General features: G+C 42.6%; 1 protein-coding gene across 3 annotated transcripts in view; it reads right to left on the bottom strand.

Moving 5' to 3' along the window:
• Positions 1-27,244, bottom strand: part of ndrg3b (ndrg family member 3b) — a 143,579-nt gene that overhangs the window by 48,859 nt on the left and 67,476 nt on the right. Inside the window, exon 1 of one of the 3 annotated variants that reach the window (XM_060938007.1) lies at positions 1,585-1,680. The exons of the other annotated variants lie outside the window; for them this stretch is intronic. Within the exon in view, the coding sequence (XP_060793990.1) occupies positions 1,585-1,635 (51 nt within the window). The 5' untranslated portion in view covers positions 1,636-1,680. Of the gene's footprint in view, positions 1-1,584; positions 1,681-27,244 lie in introns of those variants that run through there. 3 annotated transcript variants of the gene reach the window in all.

Raw genomic sequence — 27,244 nt, 5'->3', positions numbered from 1 at the left:
CTCCCAATCGAGAGGCGGACACGCTAACCGCATAACATACATACTGTATGAAAACTTGTTTTGACAAAGTCAGTAGGAGTCAGGTTTATTTTCTTTCTTTAGTTCTTGAATCTACTTGTCCACCATTCAACTACTGTATGAATAAAAAAATAAATAAAATCTCATATCCTGGACATGAAATCCACTTGTCCCAGGTGGCTGGGCTTGTGATTTGTCCACCTCAACTTTAACAATAAAGATCACGATTGAAACTTCTGTCAATTCCAACAAGATGACCGAGAAAGCAGTTTTATTGCTAAATTGGAAAAGGATGCTTTTTTCCATTTAACAAATCAACAAAACCTTTTAATAAATATGAATAGATTTCATCGTTAAAAAGTGAACTATGGAGAAATGTCAAAGCTAATGCTCCTATCAATCATTACAAGCATCAATTAAATCTAAAACAAGCCAACATCACTTCCAAAAGCTATTTCAATACTAATGGAAAAACAGCATGTCCTATAAATGTGTAATCTGAAAGCATGAATGGAAAAATGAACATAATGCAAGGCAGGGTGTTGCTGTCCTGGGAGAGACTGGTTCCGTTACAAAGAAAGTAGCAACAAAACGCAACTGTGTCTGAAAGATGGAAGAAAAATGTGAATTTAGGTAATACTTCGTAATGTCTTACAAGTCCATCAGCAATACAAAACAGTAATTCAGTAATCGTATCACATTTTGCTTAAAAAATAAACAAACAAACAAAAGTTAGTTATCGGAATGTGAGGTGGAAGAGTATGCATTTGTATTCTTCTGAAAGTGTCTGTTCGCATTCAAGGCCAAATGTGTTTTGCTCACAGACGAATAACAACCTTGAGATTTTCTGTTCTATTCCTTCTTTCTTCAAATGGTCTCTAACATTTTGCCAAGCAAACATAATTGTTACTCATGTGATTTGACAGAAATGAATATATCGTGCATAGGCACAGAGCAGAGAAATCTGCGCTGATTAACCTGTAGTGTGTAGATAGCACAATCATCATGCTTTATCAGCTTAATACATCTTGCTTTGCTCAGCCCAAACCTGAACACCACTCTGGAGCTCAACTCCGCGCTCTCTCTCTCTCTCTCTCTCATACACCAAAATCAAAGGGCCTTCCCCTCTGGGACACTGCAAGATGCCTGGCACACAAAGGCTTGCACAAAACCAGACACACCTTCAGACTGCACAGTCATAGCAAAACCTGTCAGCTACTACTAACAGACACACACACACGCAGAAAACAAAAACCTTCTGCAGATAAACAATCACGCCTTATAACGGGTCAAACACAAAAAACACTCCCTTTACCGGTACTTTAGCAAATCACACCTACAGGCACGCGTGCGCACACTAAACCCTGTATGGGCTCCATTAAGATGTTATATCAAGTGGGTACCCACTTGAGAATCAACAGGCTGTTCAGAGGTTCACACACTTCAAATCCACCCAAAATAAATAACATTAGAGGCCAGCAGTCTTTATGACTGTGTACAAACGACACCATATTTACCTCAGGACATCAGCTGCACCCACCCTACTGCACACACGCTTACACTCACCACATCGATCATTGTACAGCCGATCTGGCATGGATCCAGCATGTCCGTCATCTCATCCACAGAAAAGGACACACAAGAATGAGAGAGTGAGTGAGAGAGAGAGAGAAAGCAAATGCTTTGCCCTTGTTTTTCCTGGTCACGAGGGGCGGTGGCAGCTCAGGAGGAGGAGGGGGAGGATAAAAAGCACAAAAAGAAAAAAAAAAATTCACCCGTGATGGCAGTCACGGGTAACGGAGAGAATAACGGAATCTTTTTTTAAACGAATTACAAATAATGGAGAGAGAATGGCGAAACGTGTTGACAGACGGCAGCTGGCCCTAGCAAGGCAGACTGAGGAGGGAGAAAGACAAATCTGACAGAAAACAGGCGGCGTGAGAAAGAAAGTGTGTGAGAGAGAGAGCACTTCACACTGCTCTGCTTTATCCGACTTTATCCGAAGAGAGTGAGGAGGGGATAAGGAGGGTACTCCGGCTGCTCTAATTGGATTTAGAGGGTCAGGTGAAATCAGGAGGAGTGAGAAGAGAGCCTGGCGTACGTGTTTGTGTATATGGGTGTGTGGGTGCGCGTGTGTGTGTGTGAGGGGGAGGGGAGACGACTAACTGTGACTCAAGTCATCAAGGTCAGATGGCCAAATGTCTGAGAATTCAAATGAAATATGAATAAACAGAAGAACTGATGTGGCTCGCTGATCAAAAACATTACACACCAGTGACAAAGAATAGTTTCCATAGAGACGAGGATTTACATGGACATGCAACGCAACACGATCAGTTTGTTTAAACGTTCTATATGTATATACAGAATATTCTACATTTTATAGAAATGCTTTAATGACCGTGTTATAGAGGACTAGAGAAGGCATTTGATTTTGGGTCAAGCAGGGACTTGAACGACAGGATTATCTACTGATCTAAGCATAAAATGACAAACCTCACTCTCCCTAACCAGCTCTTAGTCCACATCTTGGGTGGCATGGTGGTGTCGCCTCACAGCAAGAAGGTTCTGGGTTTGAGCTCGGCGGCCTTTGTGTGTACATGTTCTCCCCTCGTCTACATGGGTTTCTTCCGGGTGCTCCGGTTTCCCCCGCAGTCCAAAGACATGCAGTTAGGTTAACATGGGACGGCCTTGGGCTGAAGTGCCCAAGAGTGGCGGTGCGCATATACTGTACGCAGCGGCTTTGCTCTCCTATGATGAACTAAATTTTGCTGTACATTTGTGCAGGGACAATAAAGGCGTTCTGTGTACACACACACACTTTTCAAATCCATCCAAAGGAAAGAAGCTCAGAGGGTAGCAAAGGTACGAATGACACAGGTATTTACCTCAGTATCAAAAACAACGACCAACAATACCGGAACACGTCCCAAACGGAGCATCATGTAAACACTAGGGCTGTAACGATACACCCAACTCACGATTCGATTCGTATCGCGATTTTTGACCCACGATTCGATACGTCCACAATTTTTTTAAAAATGTTTTTTTAAAGTAGTAAATTTGACTTATTAACATTTACTTACTTACATTATTTAATAGCAAATAATTCAGACCACTGCAGAGAATGAGTAATATGTATGCAAAAATGAACAAATGTATATCCAAAGATTGTTTTATTTCTCAAAATAATACTGTTGAGCCGGAAGCTCTGTTTTTTTCGGTTCTGAAAAAGTCATTTTTCCAAATCGTGTAAATCCGTTAAGATTTTTTTTTGGGGTGGTGGGTGGGGGGTGGTGGCTCTCTCACTGTCTCACTCCCATAGGGCCAATGATTTTCTGTGATCGCGGAAAACAGATGGAAATTACGGAATTTTTATGGTGAAACATTGCTCGCGTGTCAAAATGTAACTGCCGCAGAAGGCTTCCGCCCAAGCAGACATGCCTTCAGTGTTGCCAGATATCGTTAACGTTTTCCACCCCAAAATATGTTCAAAACCAGCCAAAAAGCACCTAAACCTGCCCAATCTGGCAACACTGCATGCCTTTCCGGTCAAGTGATTGTGATTGGCTTGTGGCACACCTAGCCAGCCAATGAGCTGCTTGTTTACAGATTCGCTCCCCGCGTCGCAACCAGAATGGCGACCGCTTAATGAATGCTCTGCCAGTGGTGAGTGTGGACGTTGCGTGACTCGCAGAAGATTGTCGCAGGTCGGCGAAAAAATGACTTACTAATAGATATAAAAAAATACAAGTAATTTAAGTAAGTTTAAAATGTAATTTAAATAAAAAGTAAAGTATTCATAAATTGAAGTTTGGAAGCGCCTCTGTTTTTGGGCTGAGGAGAAGTTTGAAAGGTTGTACCGCGATTCTGCCTTCTTGTATCGCAATACGGATCGTGGCTCTGCGTATCACGATTTCGATACGCATATCGTTACAGCCCTAGTAAACACAGTAGAATAACATCATCAGAATCTTCAGCAAAGGTTTTATCCTGATCAGGGTCACAGTGAATCTGGAGCCAAATCAGTGCAAGACTAGGTGCAAGGCAGGAGAATTCAGCCAGGATGGGGCGCCAGTCACCTGGGACAAGCAGAGATCATGTCTGTGCTATTGATTTTTGTGTCTCTACCACTAAGTGCTGGATGCTTTATGTTTTTCCATCTATACATCCATCAGAGATCCTCATCTGTACAAGAACAAAGGATTGAATCAGCAGCAACCAACAGATGAACTCATTAGATTTTGGAAATGACTCAAATAGGGTTAAGGTAACAGCGAGGCCAAATGCAATATAGATTTTTTCTTTAAATAGCTTCCTTCCTGTTTGCCATCCAGAGCTGTTACGTACACATTTATGTTCAGGAACTCGAGGCATAGTTTCTGGTTTTCTACGCTATCAGTCTGAGTGTCTGTTCATGCATCTGTCAAGATTGTTGTTGGAATGGATTCAAACAGGCTCAAGGTCGCAACAAGGTCAAACGGCTGAAACAGTTCTTCTTCGATAGCTTCCTTCCTTTTATCCAAACTTTTAAATTTGACATGCAGCGCTGTTTAAACCTAAAGCGCTTCATGGTAGCACAGCCTACACCTTGATGGTATATGCTGAGAGACAATCTGGCCTCCTGCAGAAGGACTTTTACGAGGTGGATAAATTAGCATGTACTGATAATATAACTTTCCACCTTACGACACACTGAGTCGAGAGAACTTGCCACCTAAAGCAGAAATTAAGGGTGTATTCAGACCAGGATAGTTCGATAGTTCACTTGCTTTGGTCCGAACCAAATGTTTTTTTTATTTTTTCATTTTGGTGCGGTTCGCTTTCACACTGTACATTTTAGTAAGCGGACCAAAATCTGTCAACAAAGCCATGCGCCCTGAGGTCGTTCAGCTATTGGTCAGAGATGACACGCGCACAAAGCGCTGTTCTGGGGAGCGCGTGAACCCCTTCTCCTTCATTTTCTCACTGAATACAGCAAACATGTCGGCATTTTTGTGCGTTCTCTCCAAAAGCTCAGATATGTGGACATCTGCCCATATATCCACAAGGGTACGCGTTTCTTCCTCGGCCCATGTTTGCCCCCTACTCATTTTTTGTATTCTGTAGTCTAGCCTACCACTGGTCTGAATGACTGAACGACTGTTGTAAGGTTCCCTTGACAACCGAAACAGTGTTTGCACTTTGCAGTGGAGTGTCAAGACTCTGTTTCCCATAATGCTCGACAAACGACGGAAGCTCCCGAGGTACAAAAAAGCAAAACTGTCGGATTAGGTCTGGTCTGCTTTCACACCTCCAAAACGTCCGCACCAGGGTTCCTTTGGTCCGGACCGAGTCCGACCTTGCAGCTCGGTCTCGGTCCGCTTGTTTGGTCCGGACCAGAGTTCGGTGGTTTGTATTCAGACCAACCCAAAAGGTCCGGACCAAGGGAAATTTGGTTCGTTTGGTCCGGACCAAACAACGTAGGTGTGAATACGCCCTAAGACGTTAGCCAGTCTTAATTAATATATTTTATGTGCAATACAGCGACAGAACACTATAGTACATAGCTTTAACACTGCCCAAAGACTTGCAGAATTTCTTTGGGGACACAAACACAACGAAAACTAGATTAAAAAGTTTGTTAGACGATGACAACCATAAACTAATTTCCTTCAGCCTTTATTAATGTATGTAACACACTAACTAGCTCCCCATAGATTATTATATTTATTTTAGTCACCACTTCTTAACCTAGTCAGTTATGTTTCCGGGTAACTAAAATATGGGAGTGGGCAGCACACGATTTGTCCACCTCCAGGGAAAGGGATTTCTTTTTCTACTCCACCAGTCTCTTAATACAACGGTCTAACTATTACGAGAGGTACTTTGGGAGAAAATCAATAAATGCTTTTTGCAATGGAGCTCTGCACTTTGCAAACAGTATGACACGAGATCATGGTAAGTGAAACAGCATGAAAAGCTGTTTGAATTTACAGACCATGTCATGTAAAAAAGGATCACATGTTAAAGCTATAAGAACAAGCTTTATATAATCCAACGAATCTCACAAATCTAAGCAGAGCAGCACTCGACTGTGGACCGAAACAACCAGGCTGGGATCGGCTGAGAAATGCGGTCAGGCTCCGAGTCCAAACAAACTCTAGAGCAGATGAACTGCAGGAAGTGAACCAGACACGCTACGCATTAGGGTTGGGCGGTATTACGGTAAGAAGGTATCCCGAGGTATCCAAAAGTACCAACGGTATCGGTCTCATTACCGTCATTTAAAAAAATATATAATATCTAAATAAATATGGAGTACATGAGGTCATAATATAAAATAATAAATTGAAGATCATCCCGAATAACTGTGTGATCGTATTTTCACTAATTCTATCAATTTCCTAAAGTTGTTCTCATCGCGTGCAGGGTTGTTTATGTCGTTACCATGGCAACCCTGCGTGACATTTTGGAGTCTGACAGAAAGCTTCGCAAGAGACTGAGACCGGGGGTGTCATGGCTCAGATGGCTAAGGCACTGTACCATAAATCCGGGGACCCGGGTTCGATTCCGACCCGAGGTTATTTCCCGATCCCGTCTCTCTCTCCCCCGCTCATTTCCTGCCTCTCTATACTGTCCTATCTTAAAAAAAAAAAAAAAAAAAAAAAAAAAAAAGAGACTGAGACCGCGGTTGAAAGATGGCAAGTCAAGATAACGAGTTAGTGGCAAAAAAAAAATACAACATCGGCAGTGCGGCAGTATTTTGGTTTCAAACCAAACTAAAAATCTAATATGTCCCCTAAGGCACACCATAGCCTGGGGTACTCCACTTCCACGAGATCTCTCCAGTGAGTTGTGTTTTGAGTAGGTTACATGAGTAACAACAAGGTAAAATAATATAACGTATGACATTTGGGATGTGGGTAATAAACGTTTGAAATGTCATCTACTGAAGAAACGGAAGAAAACATCGTAGCGTAAACTGTTCGGTTTCTGGTGGGAATTAGCAATGCGCTTGCTATCTTTGTTGGGTGTGTTAAACCATATGGATTTAAGTGGAATAATTGTAAGGAGTTATGTGATCAAGACAACGTTTTAAGCAAGGTAAGGCCATTTGATTATTAATTTCCCCGCCATGGCATGACGTGGGCCCATGTGATTTTGCCTTGTGCAGCTATCACGCATTTGAATTAGGTTCGCCTCATTTGCGCTGAAGAATATGGTTTATCGCGCAGTCTAAACGGACTTGGGTGTTGGTTGATTCTTTTTCTTTTTTTTATTTCCCATGCTTGAAAGGGTATGATCCTGCTCATCATGTACTTTTTTTGATGGAGTAGGTGAAATAGTGCTGCAAATGGCGTTTCAACGCAGACATGTGTAAACAACAGTTGAATGCTATTTTCAAGATGAAGGAAGAGTTGCGTGATGCTTTGAAATATCTCTTAATCCATTCATCAATGCACAAAATTCGCTTTGCTGCTTAATCCATACCACAATGCACACAATTCGCTATGCTGCTTTTAAATAGTACATTTGAGGCATAGGCGCACGTTACACAGTAGGCCGAAACAAAATATTTTTTTCTCGGTAATACCGTATACCCCGGGAAAACACAGAGACGGTTTAAAGGTATCAAAATTTGGATACCGCCCAACCCTACTACGTATTATAGGTTGAGGAAAAAAAACGTGTTAGTATGTGAAATGGCAAAATAAAAAGGTGGAGGGCTGCAGTTTTGTTCCCCCCGAGCCTAAAAGAAATGCTGCACAAATTGGGTACATTTCACAGAATTATGAATGGATGTATATATTACTGCATATTTAGTTCTTATTTAAAGACCCACTGACAGGCATATTGTATTAATTGCTAAACAAACAATATATGACTCCAAAGATGAATTCTGGTTTTAATTCTTGGTTTAACTGTCCGTTTTAAACCTCAGAAGTAATTTTAAATTTCGCGCCGGGAGATTGACCTGGATAAGAACGGGCTCATTCAGAGATGCCGGAAGTGACGTCACATCAGTGTGTCGTTTTTGTGATACTGAGCTGTGGTGTTGTGATTTCCTTGCGTGAAAAAGTTAAATGGCGTCTAACCGAAAAGGGATTGTGTGTGGCTTACGGGTGTTCTAACACCACGTCGGAAGGAGTGAAACTCCATTCCTTTCCTTGGAAAAAACACCCAGAAATAGCAAAAGAGTGGGAAAGAAACGTTTCCAAAACGCGTGCGAACTGGAAGTCAACAAAATGGTCACGTCTCTGTTTGGCACATTTCGAGGAGCACTGTTTCACTTTGTCGTCCAGAATGCGAAGAATGTTTGATCCAACTTATCCACTGGTGTTGGAGGAGTCAGCTGTGCCGACGTTGTTTGACAGGCCCGGGCCGAATCAATCTGTCAAAAGAGAAACAGATGACAGCAGACCACCCCTGCAACCCTGCAAGAAACTGCAAGCCAAACAGACCCCAAAATTGGACGAAGAAATAAGAAGACCAGAGTCCATCTATCTGGAAAATCAAAATGTAAATTTAAATTCATGAATCTAAATTATATGGTTGTGATGTCATACCAAAAATATTTCTAAAAAGAATTACTTTGTGATTTAGATTACTTGTTATTTGTTTTCATGCAATCCAGAACGACATACACTGATGTGACGTCACTCGCCCTGGCGGCAAAAACGAGTAAATGGCTCATGGCGCTTGTAGAAGCCGGGGCAAAAAACACAAAATCGGCTCTGAAATTCTTGATTTTCTACAAAGACGACCCTTTATTCAAGTTGAGTTTTGGATATTTTGTTTCACAATACAGCAATAAAACAATAAATACACATATTACGTGGTGTAAAAAGTGGTGTCAGTGGGTCTTTAAGACCAGTTCTACGATCTCCATGCAAATCCTTTTCAACCTATATTTAACTACAATGCAAAGACAAGATATTTAAGGTAGCAAACAAACTTTTTTTGTTGTAAATATACACATTCTGAATTTGATGCCTTCAACACGTTCCAAAAAAAGTTGGGACAGGGGCATATTTATCACCATGTTACATCACCCTTACTTTATTTAAAAAAAAAAAAAAGGCACCTCCGTAAGCGTTTGGGAAATGAGGACACAAATTGTTGAAATGTGAAATTCTTTCCCATTCTTGCTTTACATACACGACTTGAGTTGCTCAACAGTTCATGCTTTCCACTTATTTTTTGCACTTCATAATCTACCAGACGTTCAACGGGAAGCAGGCAGGCCAGTTTAGCACCAGCACCCTTACTGTGAAGCCACACTGTTGTAACGTGTAGAATGTGGCTTGGCATTGTCTTGCATGAATAAACAGGGACGTCCCTAAAAAATACATTGTCTGCATGGCAGCATACCAGGCTTGCAGCACTCGAGTCCAGGACTCCGACTCGAGTCCAACTTGTGCCCCAATTTTAAGGACTCGTGACTTGACTTGGACTTTAGCACTAATGACTCTGACTCGTGCATTAATTACATTCGGACTCAAATTGGAGACGAGGACTTGGATTTTTCATTATTTTTTGTAACATGCCATAATGATTGGGCCTAAGATATTTATATATACATTAATTTTTGTACAAATTTCGTACAAGGAGAGTCGCACCTGTGCGCCTTGGTGCGTACGTCGGATAGACTCTCTGGCATGCTCTGGACAGCGCGCACACCAAATGGACGCTCTCACGTGCTGTAAACGGTTTCACATAAAAGCAGCAACAGCCACTGTCAAATGGTGCCGTCGGAGTCTTGTTCTCGGAGTTGACTCAGACTCAACTCGAAATTTTCTTTAAAATGACTTGGACTTGAACACTGGGGACTTGAGACTGGACTCAGACTCGAGGTTGCGTGACTCGACTACAACACTGCTCCAAAACCTGCATGTTGCTGATATATGGCTTTTGCTTTGCATTGTAGATGCAGCAATTAACTGTTTACCGACAACAGTTTTCCAGAGTTCCTGAGCCCATACAGCCATGTCCTTTATACAATCATGTCAGTTTTTAATGCAGTGCTTCCTGAGGGATCAAGGTAACGCGTGTTCAATGTTGGTTTTCGGCCTTGCCCCGACATGCAGAAATTTCTCTTGATCTTTTGATGATATGGAATTGATGGTGAAATTGCTAACTTCCTTGCAATTGTACTTTGACATACATTGTTCTTAAAAATTGGTGAACTATTTGCCCATGTGGTTTTTCACAAGGTGGTGAACCTCACCCCATCCTTGCTTGGGAACAAATGAACATTTCCAAATCAACAATTAACCTGTTTACCTGTAGAATGTTCCAAACAGGTGGTTTTTTGAGCATTTGACAACTTTCTCAGTCTTCTGTTGCCCCACAACAAAATTTCTGAGACTTATTAGGAGACTGATTTCTCAGTCTTTTGTTGCCCCATTCCAGCTTTTTTGGAACATGCTGCAGGAAATCAAATGCAGAATGAGTGTATATTTACAAAAAGCAATACAATTTATCAGTTTGAACAATCTTTCCTATGAATGCATCACACATTTGGATCATGAAATGTTTTATATAACAACTGTCATGAAGACATTTTTTAACTTTAAATCTGTATCCATCACTGTATTAGGCTATACACTCCACTTTATTCGGAACACCTGCACACCTACTCATTCATGCAATTAGCTAACAAGCCAAGCATGTAGCAGCAGTGCAATGTGTCAAATCATGCAGATGGGGCTAGCAGCTTTGAGTAATGTTCACATCAACCATGGGGGGGAGTGATCTCAGCAATTTTGACCACGGAAGGATTGTTGGTGCCAGACAGGCTGGTTTGTGCATTTCTACAACTGATCTCTTGGGATTTTCTCACACACAAAACAGTATCTAGTGTTTATTCAGAATGGTGAAATGAAGATAAAACATCCAGTAAACAGCAATTTTGCTGCTGGAAATGCCTTGTTCATGAGGGAAGTCAATGGAGAATGGCCAGACTGGTTCAAGCTGACAGACAGACTAGAGTAACTCCGATAACCACTCTGTACAATTGTGTTGACCAGAAAGGCATCTCACAATGCACAACACATCAAACCTTGAGGTGAAGGGGCTGTAACACCAGATGATTACATAAGGTTCCACTTTTGTCAGCCAAGAACAGAAAGCCGAGACTGCAGCAAGCAGGGACTCACCAAAGCAAGACAGTTGAAGACAGGAAAAACAGTCTGGGCTGATGAATCTCAATTTCTCCTGGGCTACACAGATGGTAGGGTCAGAATTTAACACCTACAGCATGAATCCATGGACCCAACCTGCCTTGTGAATAGTCCAAGCTGGTGCAGGGAAAGTTTTCTTGGCACACTTTGGGCCTGTTAATACCAATCAATCATTCATCACTTGAATGCCACGGCCTATTTGAGTATTGTTCCTGACCATGCGCATCCCTTCATTGCCACAATTTACCATCTTCTAATGGCTACTTCCAGCATGATCATGCACCATGTCACAAAGCAAAAGTCATCTCAAACTGGTTTCGTTAACATGACTGAGTTCAGTGTTCTTCAGTGGCCTTCCTAGTCATCGGATCTGAACACCTTTGGGATGCGGTGAAACAGGAGATTCACAGCATGCAAGTGCACCTGAAAAATCTGTAAGAATTGTGTCAGGCACTCCTATCAACATGGACCAGAATCTCAAAGAAATGTTTCCAACATCTTGTCAAATTCATGCGATGAAGAATGGATTCTTTGAGAGCAAAGGGAGGCCCTATGAAATATTAGTATCATGTTCTTAAACCCTGAGTCTGTCAAGGCACATTACTGCATCAGCCTATAAAGGATGATTTTACCCCAGTTCTCCATCCATGTAAAACTAATCCCTCAAGAAGGCTCAATACATAAATGTTACCTTATCAGAACAAAATAACAGCCAGGGGTACATCACCTTTTAAGAGTCCGTGTTAGTAACCTAGTCACTGTAGGCCAAATCTAAACTGTACACACAAACAATACAATATACCCAAGTAGTAGCTTTTCTCCTTTCCTGCATGGAACCAAAAACGAGACAAAAACAAGCAAACAAACCCTAGGTCCAGAGAAACTTTTCTATAGTTCTTAGAACTGTCTGAGGAAGTTCCCCCTTTTTTGTGTGTCTGCACTGCAGAAACCAAGAATGGTTGTGATTCTTAGAATGCTATTTTGAGGGACTTGTCTCCTACTTCAGGGTAGATACTCTCCTAGCACAAGCATGACATAAGTGTAGGGTGATTGGCCGAAAACAAGCCAACACAGCGCCGGCAACTGCTATTTTTAAAAACGTGTACAAAACATTAGCTGTGTAAACAACAGCTCACGTTTGGGGTGTGCGCGTGCACATGGACAAACAGACCAATAGTGAAAGTGTATATGCGATGGATGAAATACAACAATTTTGACATATCTAAGAGATGTATAAAAATCTTCTCTGGCATTTCTTGCTAATGTTACACTGGCACGCTGAGTTACATCACTTCAGCGTTCCTACTGGCAATGTGAAGGCAAACAGGGGGAAAAAAAACCCTTGAAGGTATGTAGTTCTCAGGGTAGCTCCCCAGTGGGTAGTTCCTCTAACGAGTCCTGAGAACCATTTGGTCTGAAAGCGGCTAATGTAACCAGATAAACACAGCAAATTTCTGTTAGCCAGAGCATCAAGTTATAATTTCCAAATACAAATTAGCATAATCCATTGCAGATACTAATCTGTTTGGGCTTTTTTTTTTTTTTTATCTAAAGCACACAGCAAGTTACAGAAATATTCCCCTTCCCTTTATGACAGCCACTTATTGTACAAGTCAAGGATTACTTGAATATAAACCTGGTATTTTAATGTTAAGTGCATTCAGGTGATTTTCACACACTGGCAGGTATCAGAACAAAAACGTGTGTCAGAACCACAATGTTTAAAACTGTTACACCAAAACACAGTGTCAGAATAGAACATGACCCAGTTAAGACAAGGGGTCTTGATCCACAGATGGATAAACCATGACATTTAAGAGTTACCGTATTACTTATACTAAATCAGTTTCCCAGGATGCACCTGGGATGGGCAAAAATACAAAGGGCTTCCCTGTGTTTAAGTTTAGTGAGGAGACACTCCCTCATTAAATACGCCTCTGCTATGGAACATACCCTACCCGTGAGCTTTAGACTGACTCTGTGTGCGCGCATGCAGAACCACATCAAGGAGCAGGTGTATCCTGTTTTACAAGCAGTTGAAAATGCTCCAAATCTGTTTAAAAAAAAAAAAGGTTAAATATGGTGCAAACCAAGACGTGCCTTGTTCTCTCCAACACAAAAATATCAGAAGTGTCTGTTCTGTACTGCTTATGTTTTTAATACTGCTTTCCACCAACAGAGGGCAGCAAACAATGTTCACGAGCCTGAAGGTGTTTTTTTTTTTTAATGAAGTTCAACAGATGATTCATTTGTGACATTTCTAATGTGTAATTATGTGACATTTACAGTAAATGAACAGTTTTAGGCTATTAATCATCAATCTAATAATGCCTATTAGTGAGGAAAAATCTATGAAGAAAATGTCATATTTGGGTATCATTTTGAAACTCAGGATACTAAAGGTTGCAACTGTCTCATTAGATGAGGACAGCTTTCTGCACACTGCCTTTGTACCTATGCATGCATTCTTCCATCTCGAGCTCTTTTAGCTTGTGCCAGAAGCTTTATGTTTATAAATATCTTTGTCGACTCAGCCAGTCCTGAGAGTCATGTCAGCTTGAGCATTAACCTGCACGTGTATGCGTATGTGAGTGTTTGCAAATAACAAGACTATGTTTTCACCTCACTCAAGAATAAGACTTGTGTAGGATAGCACTTTACATGTATTCATTTGGCAGAAGATTATTTCCAAAGTGACTTGCACGCAACCCTGCTTAGAGCTATGCAGTAAAGAGTTAATGGCCTTCCTCAAGTGGCCAACAGTGTCACATCTATGCACCCGAAAAGAGAGCGTTAAAAAGGAGACTAAAATCCACCCCGATGACTTCCATACTGAGGTTTTTAATTAACGTACAGTCAGTAATGTCCAAGATTTGTTTTATGATTAACCTCCGAGTTGACCTGTTGAGTGACACTGGTCTTTTTCAACTTTGATGAACAGTTTCCCACTTAACCCATAATGTTGCTCAATTACCTGCTGATAATGGTGCGAGGGGAATTCATTTCTACCCGAGAGAGAGCCAAGAGGAAATGCTTTAGTCCTGTAGTCTGTCCAGCTCTCTCACCCCCATCAGTAAACTGTGCTCAAACAGATAAGATTCTAAATCTTCAACTTTCATACTAATACTGTCAACACTGCACCGGTCATCTTGTAGATCACAATCTAACCAAGTCTCTTATGTAACTTGTAAGAAGACAGTTAAGACTCAGCCTTATGCTCCCCTCTTGCCCACTGCTGTCCTGCTACATATCTGCTTCAATAAGATATACCACATCCAGCAAAGGTCAATTAAAACTTGATTATACCATATCCAGTATGTATCCAATATTCATTACCAATCAATCATTTTTAGTGCAATTAATGACATTTATGTTAAAGGTATTTTGTGTTACAAAATAAAAAAAAAATCAATAGAATCTGGAAGAAAGAAACAAAAGTATAACCCGCCAGATTAGAAATGTACAATCCACAGAGAACCAATGCAGAACTAGCAAAAGCAGCAGCAGTTAAAAAATAATAATAAAGTAAATTATATATGAATCTCTCTCACACACACACACACACACACACACACACACACACACACACAGTGGTGCTTGAAAGTTTGTGAACCCTTTAGAATTTTCTACATAATTATGACCTAAAACATCATCAGATTTTCACACAACTCCTAAAAGTAGATAAAGAGAACCCAGTTAAACAAAGAGACAAAAATATTATATTTGGTCATTTATTTATTGAGGAAAATGATCCAATATTCCATATTTGTGAGTGGCAAAAGTATGTGAACCTTTGCTTTCAGTATCTGATGTGACCCCTTTGTGCAGCAATAACTGCAACTAAACATTTCTGTAACTGTTGATCAGTCCTGCACACCGGCTTGGAAGAATTTTAGCCCATTCCTCCGTACAGAACAGCTTCAACTCTGGGATGTTGGTGGGTTTCCTCACATGAACTACTCACTTCAGGTCCTTCCACAACATTTCGATTGGATTAAGGTCAGGACTTTGACTTGGCCATTTCAAGGGCAAGGTCCCTGGAGGAGTAGTACCTTTCTGGTTGCCGATCGTCATCCTGGCATCCCAGACTGGTCTCCCCATACCAGCGGCATGTAATGCGGAATATAGGACCAACTCGTCATCAGCAAGGGGTCCCTCTATCTAGCCTCTCACATGCGGAAGACCGTCTGCGTGGCTCTCAGCGCAGCCCCTCGCGTTGCAGAACACGGTGGACCTATGGGAGTAAACCCAGACAGAAAATCCCGGGAGTATTTGCGTCACCCCGGTTTTTCACAGCAATCTGAAAACTTGATGATGATGATATCCAACACTTGCACCACGGTTCAAGCCCGTGCTCTAACTTCATCCAGTACCGTGCCTGTCGATGCCTGTCAGACATCTCATGACGACAGTGCCCCAAACCCCCAGGGGAGGTCACTGTCTGATCGCCAGCCCAGGAAAGGTCTTATGCACCCTGGTAAAACACTCATCATAGGGCAGCTCAATTGTCGAACTCTCTCGACTACGTCATCCAAGGAGGAACTGAATTTCCTTATGTGCCACTATAACACACCCATAGTGTGCATCCAAGAACATCGTTTAGTCCATAACGACGAGTCCTCAGACATCGTAACCCATAATCTAGGCGCAGTGATGCTGTTTACCATCTCGGCTTCCCGTAACGCCCAAGGCGCGGCCATTCATGGAGTAGGGATAGTTATACTTTCGTCTTTCTTACCACTACTTTCTACTATCAGGAAGGTCTCGGAACGAATTATTATCGCCATTTTCAAAGGCAATCCAAGGCTCAATGTTGTGTCGTGCTACTCACCTCATAACGTTTCCCCTGAGGAGGAAGTCACGCAGTTCTACCGCTCTTTGCGTGAGGCAGTTGCCTCTATACCAGCACATGCTTTCCTTGCAATTGGGGGCAACTTCAATGCCCATGTCACGGCACGACATTCATATCACATCACGAGTGAAAATCGGAACGGGGAGCTATTGACCGAATTTGCTCGCGAGCACAGTCTTATCATTGCTAACACTTGTTTCCAAAAGCCCAGGCGTAAACTCTGGACTCATAGGTCCCCGAGAGGTGATCTCTCTCAAATCGACTTCATTCTGTCGTAAGCGCTGGCAAAACAGCCTGAAAGACTCTCAAGCACACTCATTGTCCAATCCTGTTGGTAGTGATCGCAGAATTGTTACTGTGTATACCAAATTGAGTGTCCGTTCGACCAGGCGCCTGCGAATGAAACGGCTCAACTGGTCTTCCTTGACTTCCGACCCAAATCTCGGCTCCTCCGTCGATGCTTTAATATTCGAAGAATTCTGATAACTTCCTGAAGACCAAATCTTATTCGTCCTTCGTGGGAGTCTGCAATAAAGTGGGGTCGTCCCTTCTACCCAAAGAACATCCCAAAAAGTCACCACTTTCCGATTGCCCTGCGGGGGCGGAGGCGTGCCATTTTGCTATTAACGCCAGCGTTCAGCTTACTCAAGCTGCCCAGGCTTCCCTTTGTTCTACGTACGTTATGCAGGAAGAATTAAGAACCCGAGCCATCCTCGACCGGTTCGACTCCAGTAACACCTTGACGGACACAAAAAGTGCGTGGAACCTAGTGAAGTTATCCAACAAATCTCCAAACCCAGTATTCATCCAAGGCGAAGATCGTTTGAAGCTCTGGAAGGACCATTTTCAACGTGTGTTATCACCTGATAGCCCTATGCCAGAAAGGCCAACTGAGATCATCCAAATCTTTGAACTCAATGAGCAAATCTTCACTGGGCCGGTTGGCCATAATGAAGTTAACTCTGCTGTTGACTAGATGAAATCTGGTCGCGCTCCTGGGATGGATGGTCTCCCTATTGAGCTATGGAAGCTCCCAAACATCCGCGACTTCCTCTTCACGTTCTGCAATGAAACCCTTGCAGGCAACAGGCCCAAGGAATGGGGTCTAGCAGGCATAGTCCCTGTCCCTAAGAAAGGCAACCTGACATTGCCTGACAACTACAGGGGAATTAGTCTAGCTCAGATTGCCTCTGAAGTGTATAACCGACTGTTACTCAATAGGTTGAGGCCAGTAATGGATAACTTCTTGCGCCAAAACCAAAATGGCTTTCGTCAACTGTGTTCTACTAGCACTCACATCTTAGCCCTCCGGCGCATTATCGAAGAGCTCATGAACCACCATAAAGAAGGTATGATAGTCTTTTTGGACTTTAAGAAGGCTTTTGATTCCATCAGACGCAACACAATGTTTTCCATTCTACAAGCATATGGTGTCCCCCCTAGCATGGTCGAGGCAATCAGGACAATGTATAATCGATAATGCTGCTGTGGTTATAACTCCTGACAGTGTAACTGAGGAGTTTTTGATCAACTCGGGCATCCTTCAAGGAGATCCCCTAGCTCCTCTGCTCTTCATCATTGTTCTTGATTATGCCTTGAGTTTAGCCCTTCACATGGATGATGGGCTCACTCTTAAATGCCGCAGAAGTTCTCACCACCCTGCTGTCCATCTATCCGATCTCGACTTTGCTGGTGACATTGTTCTTCTCGAGGACTCGGTGAATTCGGGCGAGGATCTTCTCCACCAAGTAGAACTGGCTGCTAAGTCAGTTGGCCTTCATTTGAACGCATGCAAAACCAAATGGATGCATATAAATTCCTCTACGGACCAATCTCTCCACGCGCTTGACAACTCTGCTATCGAGAAGGTGGACGACTTCAAATACCTTGGCAGTTGGATGAACACTGCTCATGACATCGACTCCAGAAAGGCCAAAGCCTGGGGCGCCCTAAATTCTCTAATCAAGGTGTGGGCTGCCCCGCTGTCTAGAGACACAAAGGTCAGAGTGTTCAAGGCCTCAGTCGAATCCATTCTTCTCTACGGATCAGAGTCTTGGTCTCTAACGAGAGCACAAGAGCAATCCTTGGATGTCACGTACACCCGCATGCTCCGCAGTGTGTTCAATGTCAGCTGGCAGGACCACTGGACAAACGACCGCCTGTACGGTTCCCTACCACGCCTCTCGACCATAATCGCCAAACGCCATCTGGCATTGTGCGGCCATGTGTTTCGTCACGATCAACCTGCCGCACAAGTTTTCTTGTGGGAGCCTGAGGCGAAGCGCAAAGTCAGTCGACCACGTACCACCCTGAAAACGGTCCTTGAGCGAGAGACGGGGTTGAAGGAAGAACAACTCAGAGCAGCTATGCTCGACCGGCGGGTCTGGGATAGGATATCTTACCAAGTCACCGGCTCACCAGATGACAGATGATTTCAAAACATTAGGTTTTATTCTTCTTTAACCATTCTTTGGTAGAACAATGTGTGCGCTTTGGGTCGTTGTCTTGCTGCATAACCCACCTTCTCTTGAGATTCAGTTCATGGACAGATGTCCTGACATTTTCCTTTAGAATTCACTGGTATAAAATTCACTATTCATTGTTCTATCAATGATGGCAAGCCGTCCTGGCCCAGATGCAAAAAAACAGGCCCAAACCATGATACTACCACCACCATGTTTCACAGATGGGATAAGGGTCTTATGCCGGAATGCAGTGTTTTCCTTTCTCCAAACATAACGCTTCTCATTTAAGCCAAAAAGTTCTATTTTGGTCTCATCCGTTCACAAAACAACATTTTTCCAATAGCCTTCTGGCTTGTCCACGTGATCTTTAGCAAACTGCAGACAAGCAGCAACGTTCTTTTTAGAGAGCAGTGGCTTTCTCCTTGCAACCCTGCCATGCACACCACTGTTGTTCAGTGTTCTCCTGATGGTGGAATCATGAACATTAGCCAATGTGAGAGAGGCCTTCAGTTGCTTAGAAGTTACCCTGGGGTCCTTTGTGACCTCGCCGACTATTACACGCCTTGCTCTTGGAGTGATCTTTGTTGGTCGACCACTCCTGGGGAGGGTGACAATGGTCTTGAATTTCCTCCATTTGTACACAATCTGTCTGACTGTGGATTGGTGGAGTCCAAACTCTTTTAGAGATGGTTTTTTTTTAACCTTTTCCAGCCTGATGAGCATCAACACTTTTTCTGGTCCTCAGAAATCTCCTTTGTTCGTGACATGATACACTTCCACAAACCCGTGTTGTGAAGATCAGACTTTGATAGATCCCTGTTCTTTAAATAAAACAGGGTGCCCACTCACACCTGATTGTCATTCCACTGATTGAAAACACCTGACTCTAATTTCACCTTCAAATTAACTTCTAATCCTAGAGCTTCACATACTTTTGCCACTCACAGATATGTAATATTGGATCATTTTCCTCAATAAATAAATGACCAAGTATAATATTTTTGTCTCATTTGTTTAACTGGGTTCTTTTTATCTACTTTTAGGACTTGTGTGAAAATCTGATGTTTTAGGTCATATTTATGCAGAAATATAGAAAATTCTAAAGGGTTCACAAACTTTCAAGCATCACTGTGTATGTATGTGTGCATGTGTTTATGTTTTCTCTCTCTCTCTCTCTCTCTCACACGCAGGACAGCAGGGACAGACAACCAAAAGAGAGAGGGGCAGGCACCTGAAAAGAAGCTTTCAAGCCCCATGAAGCATGTTGAAATTCATACTTCAACTTGTTTCAAGCTGTGTGCATTAAATCATTGCCTAGTGTCAGTCTTCGCTGCATTCATGCTGCCCTCTGCTGGGGAAGACTGACAGGACTCACAGTGAGGAAGTATTGACCCTGTTCACACATGGCACCTCATGTGGACAACTTCGATGCACAGATATTCACACCTTTTGTTCACAATTTACTCAAATAATCAGGTTTTATGTGCCTTCAAACAACAAAGAAAGGTAGGCTAAAATCAAAAAACATGGTTTGCATACCTAAGCTAGGTCATTGTGTGTGGGCACAGGCTGTGAGGAGATTGTTTTCCTTTTTAAATCAGCTCTCCACAAACAAAAATAATGAACTTCACCGCAGTGCCCAGGGCTAGAGCATGGAATATATTATAGATTTTATGTTTGATAACAGTGTGTGTATTATAGTTAGCCATGTTACAGGCTACATTTCTAGAACATTTCCAGCAGACAGGCAGTTTTAAGCTCATGTATGGAGATTTATTTGGATGCTTTCCGACAATGTGTGTTCGACAACTATAATACAGGAATTTTGCACAACATCCCCTTTAACACCACCATCCAGTGGCTGAATGAAACTTATGCACTGCTTTAAATCCCATATCAAGCGCATCAAAAGGAGTTGTAATATTTGTAAGTAATGTGATACATTTCTTAATGAAGCAGAATTAAAAAAAACATTCCAGTTTCTTAAATAGCTATTTCAGAGGTGTTTGTCAAAGAATAGTGAGAATGATTAGGCAAATGCGAGTGGACCCCTGCCTGGTCACCTGGATCTCCAGCTACCTCACTGACAGGCCGCAGTACATCAGGCTGAAGGACATCACGTCTGACATTGTGATTAGCAGCACCGGAGCACCCCAGGGCACGGTGCTGGCCCCTCTTCTCTTCACCCTGTACACCGCGGACTTCTGCTACAACTCGGAGCTGTGTCACATTCAGAAGTTTGCCGATGACACAGCCATCGTTGGGTGTATGGTATCAGTGACGACGGAGAGGAGGAGTATAGGAGCCTGGTGAGGGACTTTGCTGTGTGGTGCAACAGGAACCATCTGCAGCTCAACACCTCGAAGACCAAGGAGCTGGTCATTGACTTTGGGAGGTCCAGACCAAGGTCACGACCAGTTCTGATCGAGGGAGTCGAGGTGGAGGCTGTGGATTCCTACAAGTACCTCGGGCTGTGGCTGGACAGCAAGCTGGACTGGACTTGCAACACCAATCACTTATACAGGAAGGGACAGAGCAGGCTATACTTCCTTAGGAGGCTGCAGTCCTTTAACATCTGCAGGAAACTCCTGTGGATGTTCTATCGGTCTGTGGTCGCCAGTGTCCTGTTTTACACCATGGTGTGCTGGGGGGACAGCACATCCAAGGAGGACCCATCCAGGCTGGACAAACTGATCAGGCGGCAGGGCTCGAAATTAACTTTTTTTCTTTGTGTCCCCCAGTGGTCCCGAATTCTGTGTTGTATTGTCCCGAATGGCAGCAATAGTGTCCCCATTTTTTTCCTCTCTGAAATAACCAGTGGTTAATATTATCATATGAAGTTACTATTATATTTGTAACTATGCGATTTTGAACCCTTTATATCATTTTTACAATAAGTCACAAGACACAAGCGACACATGTCCTATACGTCATCTACTTCAAAATTACAGTTATTGCATTTTCAGTTTATTAAACTTTGGCGATCTCACTGTATGAATAGATACCCGTTTATTTAAAGGGGCCAACTAGCTCATTCAGAAAATGTTTCAACTCCCTACATCTGCAGTACACTTTAGTTGAAAATAAGACCCCTTTTATGTTCATTTCATCTACTTATACCTTGAATATCTGTTGGCACTTATAAGGCCAACTTATCATTTTCACCATTACCGTTATCCATTTTTATGAACTTTCCGTTATCCATTTTATGAACTTTCCGTTATCCATTTTATGAACTTTCGCTGCCAAAACGTGGGTGCAAATGTTAGCAACATCAGCATAGTGGCAGGTCCGAGCCTAGTTGTGCTGCTGACTGACTAAACTTTCTGAACTAGAAAGACACCAAGAAAACTCACTTATTCTGTTGAACGGTATCTTCCGTCAATATCATCCACATCATTCCTGTTGTATTTTATAACGTGTCTAACAGTGTTCATTAAGTTCATTCAGTTGCTAGCGTTGCCTGCAGACCAGGCGATGACACTTTGGATCCTGAAGGTCCCGGAGACGTTATGTCTGGGCTTTCAGTTTCTTCCCCGCGGTCGGTCCGCTTCAACCACTTCAGCATTTTTGTTCTGGCAAGAGTCGGCGCAGCGTGTGCGCTAGCAATTCCATTCCAAGTCCATATAATGCGGACTCCGGCCAAAGATTCTAGAACAGAATGCGCTGCTCTGTAGCCTACGGATGCAGGTGCATCGAAAGTGTAGCTACTATGTATTTTTCGCTGTTAACGTTTTAAAATTAAAATTGACAAATTAGGTGAATGTCTACGTATGTGTTACGGCTTTGTAAATAATATTAATGTAGAACTTTTTTTCTAGATCTATTTTTTTCCATTGTCCCGGGATTGTCCCAGATATGATAATTTCGTGTCCCGATGACATTTTTTATGGTCCCCGGGACATCGGGACACCGTTAGTTTCGAGCGCTGTCAGGCGGGCCGGCTCTGTGGTCGGCATGAAGCTGGACTCTCTGGTGACAGTGGCAGAGGTCTATGGACAAACTATTGAATGTCATGGATGATGCCAGTCACCCTCTGCACACAGTCATCAGCAACCAGAGGAGCCTGTTCAGTGACAGAATGCTCCTTCCCAAGTGCAGGACGAAGAGACTCAAAAACTCCTTTGTCCCTCACGCCATCAGACTGTACAACTCCTCTCTGGGGGGGAGGAGGAGTAACAGGAGGACAGAGGACAGGAAGGAGCAGTAGCTTAGCCTAACAATAAGCAATACTGGACAACGTGCAATATAAAGTGCAATATCTCTCCTACCGCCCCCCCACTTCTTCCCACCTTTTCCCCCTCCCTCCCCCTTCCTCTCTTCCCCATATCTTATTCTTTTTATATATTTGTATATGTAAATACTTAGTTTATTTTAATTTATCTAGAAGTTTTCTCCATTTCTTTTCTCTGTTTATCTGTAATGATGCTGCTGGAATCTTAATTTCCCTGAGGGAACCCTCCCAAAGGGATCAATAAAGTTTTATCTAATCTAATTTCACTGATAACAGTGTATATTTATACAATAAGCTGTACAGAGATTAAAATAGAGATTCAATTATAATACATGCAAATTGCTCAAGTCATGAACCCCCCCAAAACAAACCAACCAACCAGTTATCTGTTCACTGCGAGGAATGCATCAAAACACACTGCCATTAACATTACATGTTATATAATGCGGCCAAGGGGCAGCACGGTGGTGTAGTGGTTAGCACTGTCGCCTCACAGCAAGAAGGTCCTGGGTTCGAGCCCAGCGGCCGACAAGGGTCTCTCTGTGTAGAGTTTGCATGTTCTCCCCGTGTCTGCGTGGGTTTCCTCTGGGTGCTCCGGTTTCCCCCACAGTCCAAAGGCATGCAGGTTAGGCTAATTGGTGGCTCTAAATTAACCGAATGGTTGTCTGTGTTCAAGTCTTAGCCCTGCGATGACCTGGAGACTTGCCCAGGGTGTACCCTGCCTCTCGCCCATAGTCAGGTGGGACAGGATCCAGCTTGCCTGCGACCCTGTAGGACAGGGTAAGTGGCTGCATGCATCCTAGACCAGGGGTTCCCAAACTTTTCCCTGCCAAGGCCCCCCAAACAGCATTAGCTTCTGGCCAGGGACCCCCTTTGCAAACCCACAGACAATGCTACAAAATATGTAAAGAAACATGAACTTTTAGATAGTTTTCTCTTACTTTTATTCAATAGTCAATCATTATTACATTTGTTTAGCATAAGAATCTTATTAACTAACATGTTTTCAACACGTGCGGCACGATGGTGTAGTGGTTAGCGCTGTCACCTCACAGCAAGAAGGTCTGAGTTCGAGCCCCGTGGCCGGCGAGGGCCTCTCTGTGCGGAGTTTGCATGTTCTCCCCATGTCCACGTGGGTTTCCTCCAGGTGCTCCGGTTTCCCCCACAGCCCAAAGACATGCAGGTTAGGTTAACTGGTGACTCTAAATTGACCGTAGGTGTGAGTGTGAATGGTTGTCTGTGTCTATGTGTCGGCCCTGTGATGACCTGGCGACTTATCCAGGGTATACCCCGCCTTTCGCCCGTAGTCAGCTGGGATAGGCGCCAGCTTGCCTGCGACCCTGTAGAACAGGATAAAGCGGCTAGAGATAATGAATAAATGAATGTTTTCAACACAAATATTTTCGCACTGAACAATAAACTGTATAACCTCCTGTAGTACCTGATTCAACTCGTTATCCATCCTTTTTACGACCAGTGCCTCGCGATGGAGCATGCAGTGTGTGGCCACTACATGCGGGGCCTACTGCTTAATGAGAGCGGTCACTCCACTGATCTTCCTGGTCATTGCCGCGGCTCCGTCTGAACACACCCCCACACAACGGGTCCAGTCCAATCCGTTAGACTAGATGTAATCATCCAAAACTTGAAAAATGTCTTTCCCAGTAGTTCTTCTTTCAAGTGCTTTACAAAATAGTATTTCCTCCACAAATCTTTCCTGTGAAATAAATCTGATGTACACAAGCAGTTGGGCCTCATTGGATAAATCTGTGCACTCATCCAGCTGAAGTGCGAAGTATTCGCTGGCTCTCACCTGCTCCAACAGCTGAGCGGATACGTCTTGAGCCATGTCACCAATCCGTCGGCTCATGGTGTTATCAGAGAGTGGGACAGCATCGATTTTTTTGGCAGCATCCTCACCAAGCAATTCTCGGACAATGTCTTTGGTGGCTGGTAAAATCAAATCTTCTCCAATTGAGTGAGGTTTTTTAGCACGAGCAATGTGGTACGAGGCTAAAAATGATGCCTTCAGGGCCCGCTCGGGGACAGTAGCTTGCTGGGTGAATGCAGCAGATTGCCTAACCAAATGCTCTTCTTTGCGTCTGAAGAAATCTACTGTTTTTTCAGCATCTGTCGGATGTTTTTGTACCAAGTGACGCTGAAGTTTCGAAGGTTTTAAGCACTCGTTTGACAGGGTCTCCAGACAGAAGACGCATTTTGGGCAATCATGGCCATTTTTCTGTATGGCTGTAAAGCCATACTTAATGTATGCTGCCTCATATTTTCAGATTTTAGTTGGCCAGGACTTTAGTTTTTTTCGCAGCAGTGTCCTCCACAGCAGGGCTGTTGGTTTGTTCCTTCGGTCTCTTCTTCAAAAACCTGTCCATTTTGCACTAGCAATACGCTAGCTTGAGGAGCAAAGCAGCTTGATAAATGGCGCAAACCGCAACATCACAGGCAATCGGAGAGATGAGCATGGCAAACAACGTTTTGATATGTATTATTAATAATTATATTTTATAATAATGATTAAAAAACTAATTAATATATTTAATAATTATTTTAAAAAAGTATACTTTTTTTCGCAATTTTTTTTGTTATCGTCCCTCCAACTTTCTGAGGCCCCCCTAGCGCCCCCCAGTTTGAAAACCACTGTCCTAGACCACCAGCTCAAGTCTGTGTGACTGGATAATGACATGTTTGGCTTCATTCACACCTGCATTTAGTGTGGTCTACTTGTGATCTGATCACCCACGATGGTTGTTAATACCAGGTGTGAAAGCATTATAAATGTTTTGAGTTACTGAAATAACACAGGAAGGTTACATCACTGAGATCATATCCAAGTCTTTAATTATACCGTATCAAATGAACACTGGCAAGAGCATGGAGGTATGTGTGTATAAATACATATATTTATAAAAAAAAGGTATTTATAGACACATATTTAAACTAAAAAAAAAAAAAAAAAGTGGTGAAATTTATACCACTTTTTTTTCTAGTTTACTAACAACTTTCTTTGATGAAAACCTGGTTTTACTTTCAGAGATTTCTGTAAATCAATGAAAAGTCAATCAACCAATGCAAATGCCAAACATCTTATAGAATCTGTGCGCGCGCGTGCGTGTGAGAGAGAGAGAGAGAGAGAGAGAGTGTGACTTCACTATTCACAGAGGTTGCTTTATTAATCCAGACCACTGATACATCACAGGTGTGTGCTCCTGGAGGCTATATTTAAAAGCAACACCTTTACCAGACTTTGAATGAGAAAAAGCAGACTGTTTCTTCTCGGCATCAGGCTCTGAAACCACCACATTACATGTCTTTTTTTTTTTTTTTGGTTACCCAGTTTAATAAATAAATATTAAATAGAATACATAACTTCAAAAGGTAGTAAATTTAGGTTGCAGCTTAACAATTCCTAACATTCATGAAGTTAGACAGAATTACTGAAGCTCCTTGGATAATCATGAAACATCACAAGACAAGTCCAGTTACGGTACTTGACTTGCACCTCAAGTAATTTTGGCTACAGAAAGAAATGAGCTCCGCTACATCTGAAAGGTTCTTGTAATTTCACTGTAGGTCAAAAAGGTCAGTGTATGGTGCAGGATAACGATAGTAGGACACGCTTCCAGAAGACGTAGCTGTGAATCTCCATTAATTTCTGCTGGGCTGCAAGTTAACTGCAAAGTCCTGCTGAATTGGTGAGTTTACCCATAAGCCACACTTTCTTCTCCAAGTGGGCCCAGTTTTTTTTTTAAGTATGGATTTATTTCTACCAGTGAGCCATGAGATGGGAGCAACACTAATAGCTAAACTGAATACTTATTCTTTGTTCAAAGCTAATGGAGCAAAAGGCAATCAGAAACCAAGCTAAACACAATCAACTCTGAAAGTATCGAAAAGGCAAGGACAAAATGTTTTTGCCATACACTGAAGACATTTGGGTTTGAGTTCAAAAGATAAATATATGAGACGATACATCAGAATTTCAGCTTTCATTTCTTGATATTTATGCCTACCAGTGGTTTCTTTTCTTTTTCTGATTTTTTTTATATTGGTCATGTCCAATGCTTGTGCAATAGCTGTGGTAGATTTCCTCCCTTTTCTCAGCTTCACAATGGCTGGCTTTTCTTCCACAGATAGCTCTCTGGTCTTCATGCTGGTTTATTCTTTTTAACAATTGCAGTCTTCAGAGACGAAACCCACAGCTCAAACCAAGAGTAGATATTCAGAGTTATTAACTATTTAAACAATCAAAGGCACAGCTGGGCAACAAAAAACACCTGTCAGTTACATGTCTCAATATTTTTCATGACTTGAAAAATGGGTGGGTATTTAAGTTGTTTAACATGGGTGTCCAAGTTGTTTAATGTGTCTAGATCAGACCTGGGCATTTTACGGCCCGCGGGCCGCATCCGACCCTTTGGTTCATTCTGACCGGCCCGCGTAAGGTTAATTAGAAATTACAAAATAAACGTATTTTCTAATTTTACCTCGTGCATGG

This window comes from Neoarius graeffei, chromosome 13, assembly GCF_027579695.1.
Source record: "Neoarius graeffei isolate fNeoGra1 chromosome 13, fNeoGra1.pri, whole genome shotgun sequence".
In the NCBI taxonomy this organism is placed as follows: Eukaryota; Metazoa; Chordata; class Actinopteri; order Siluriformes; family Ariidae; genus Neoarius; species Neoarius graeffei.
The sequence above is the reverse complement of the archived record's forward strand: the minus strand, read 5'-3'. Positions and strand labels throughout refer to the sequence as shown.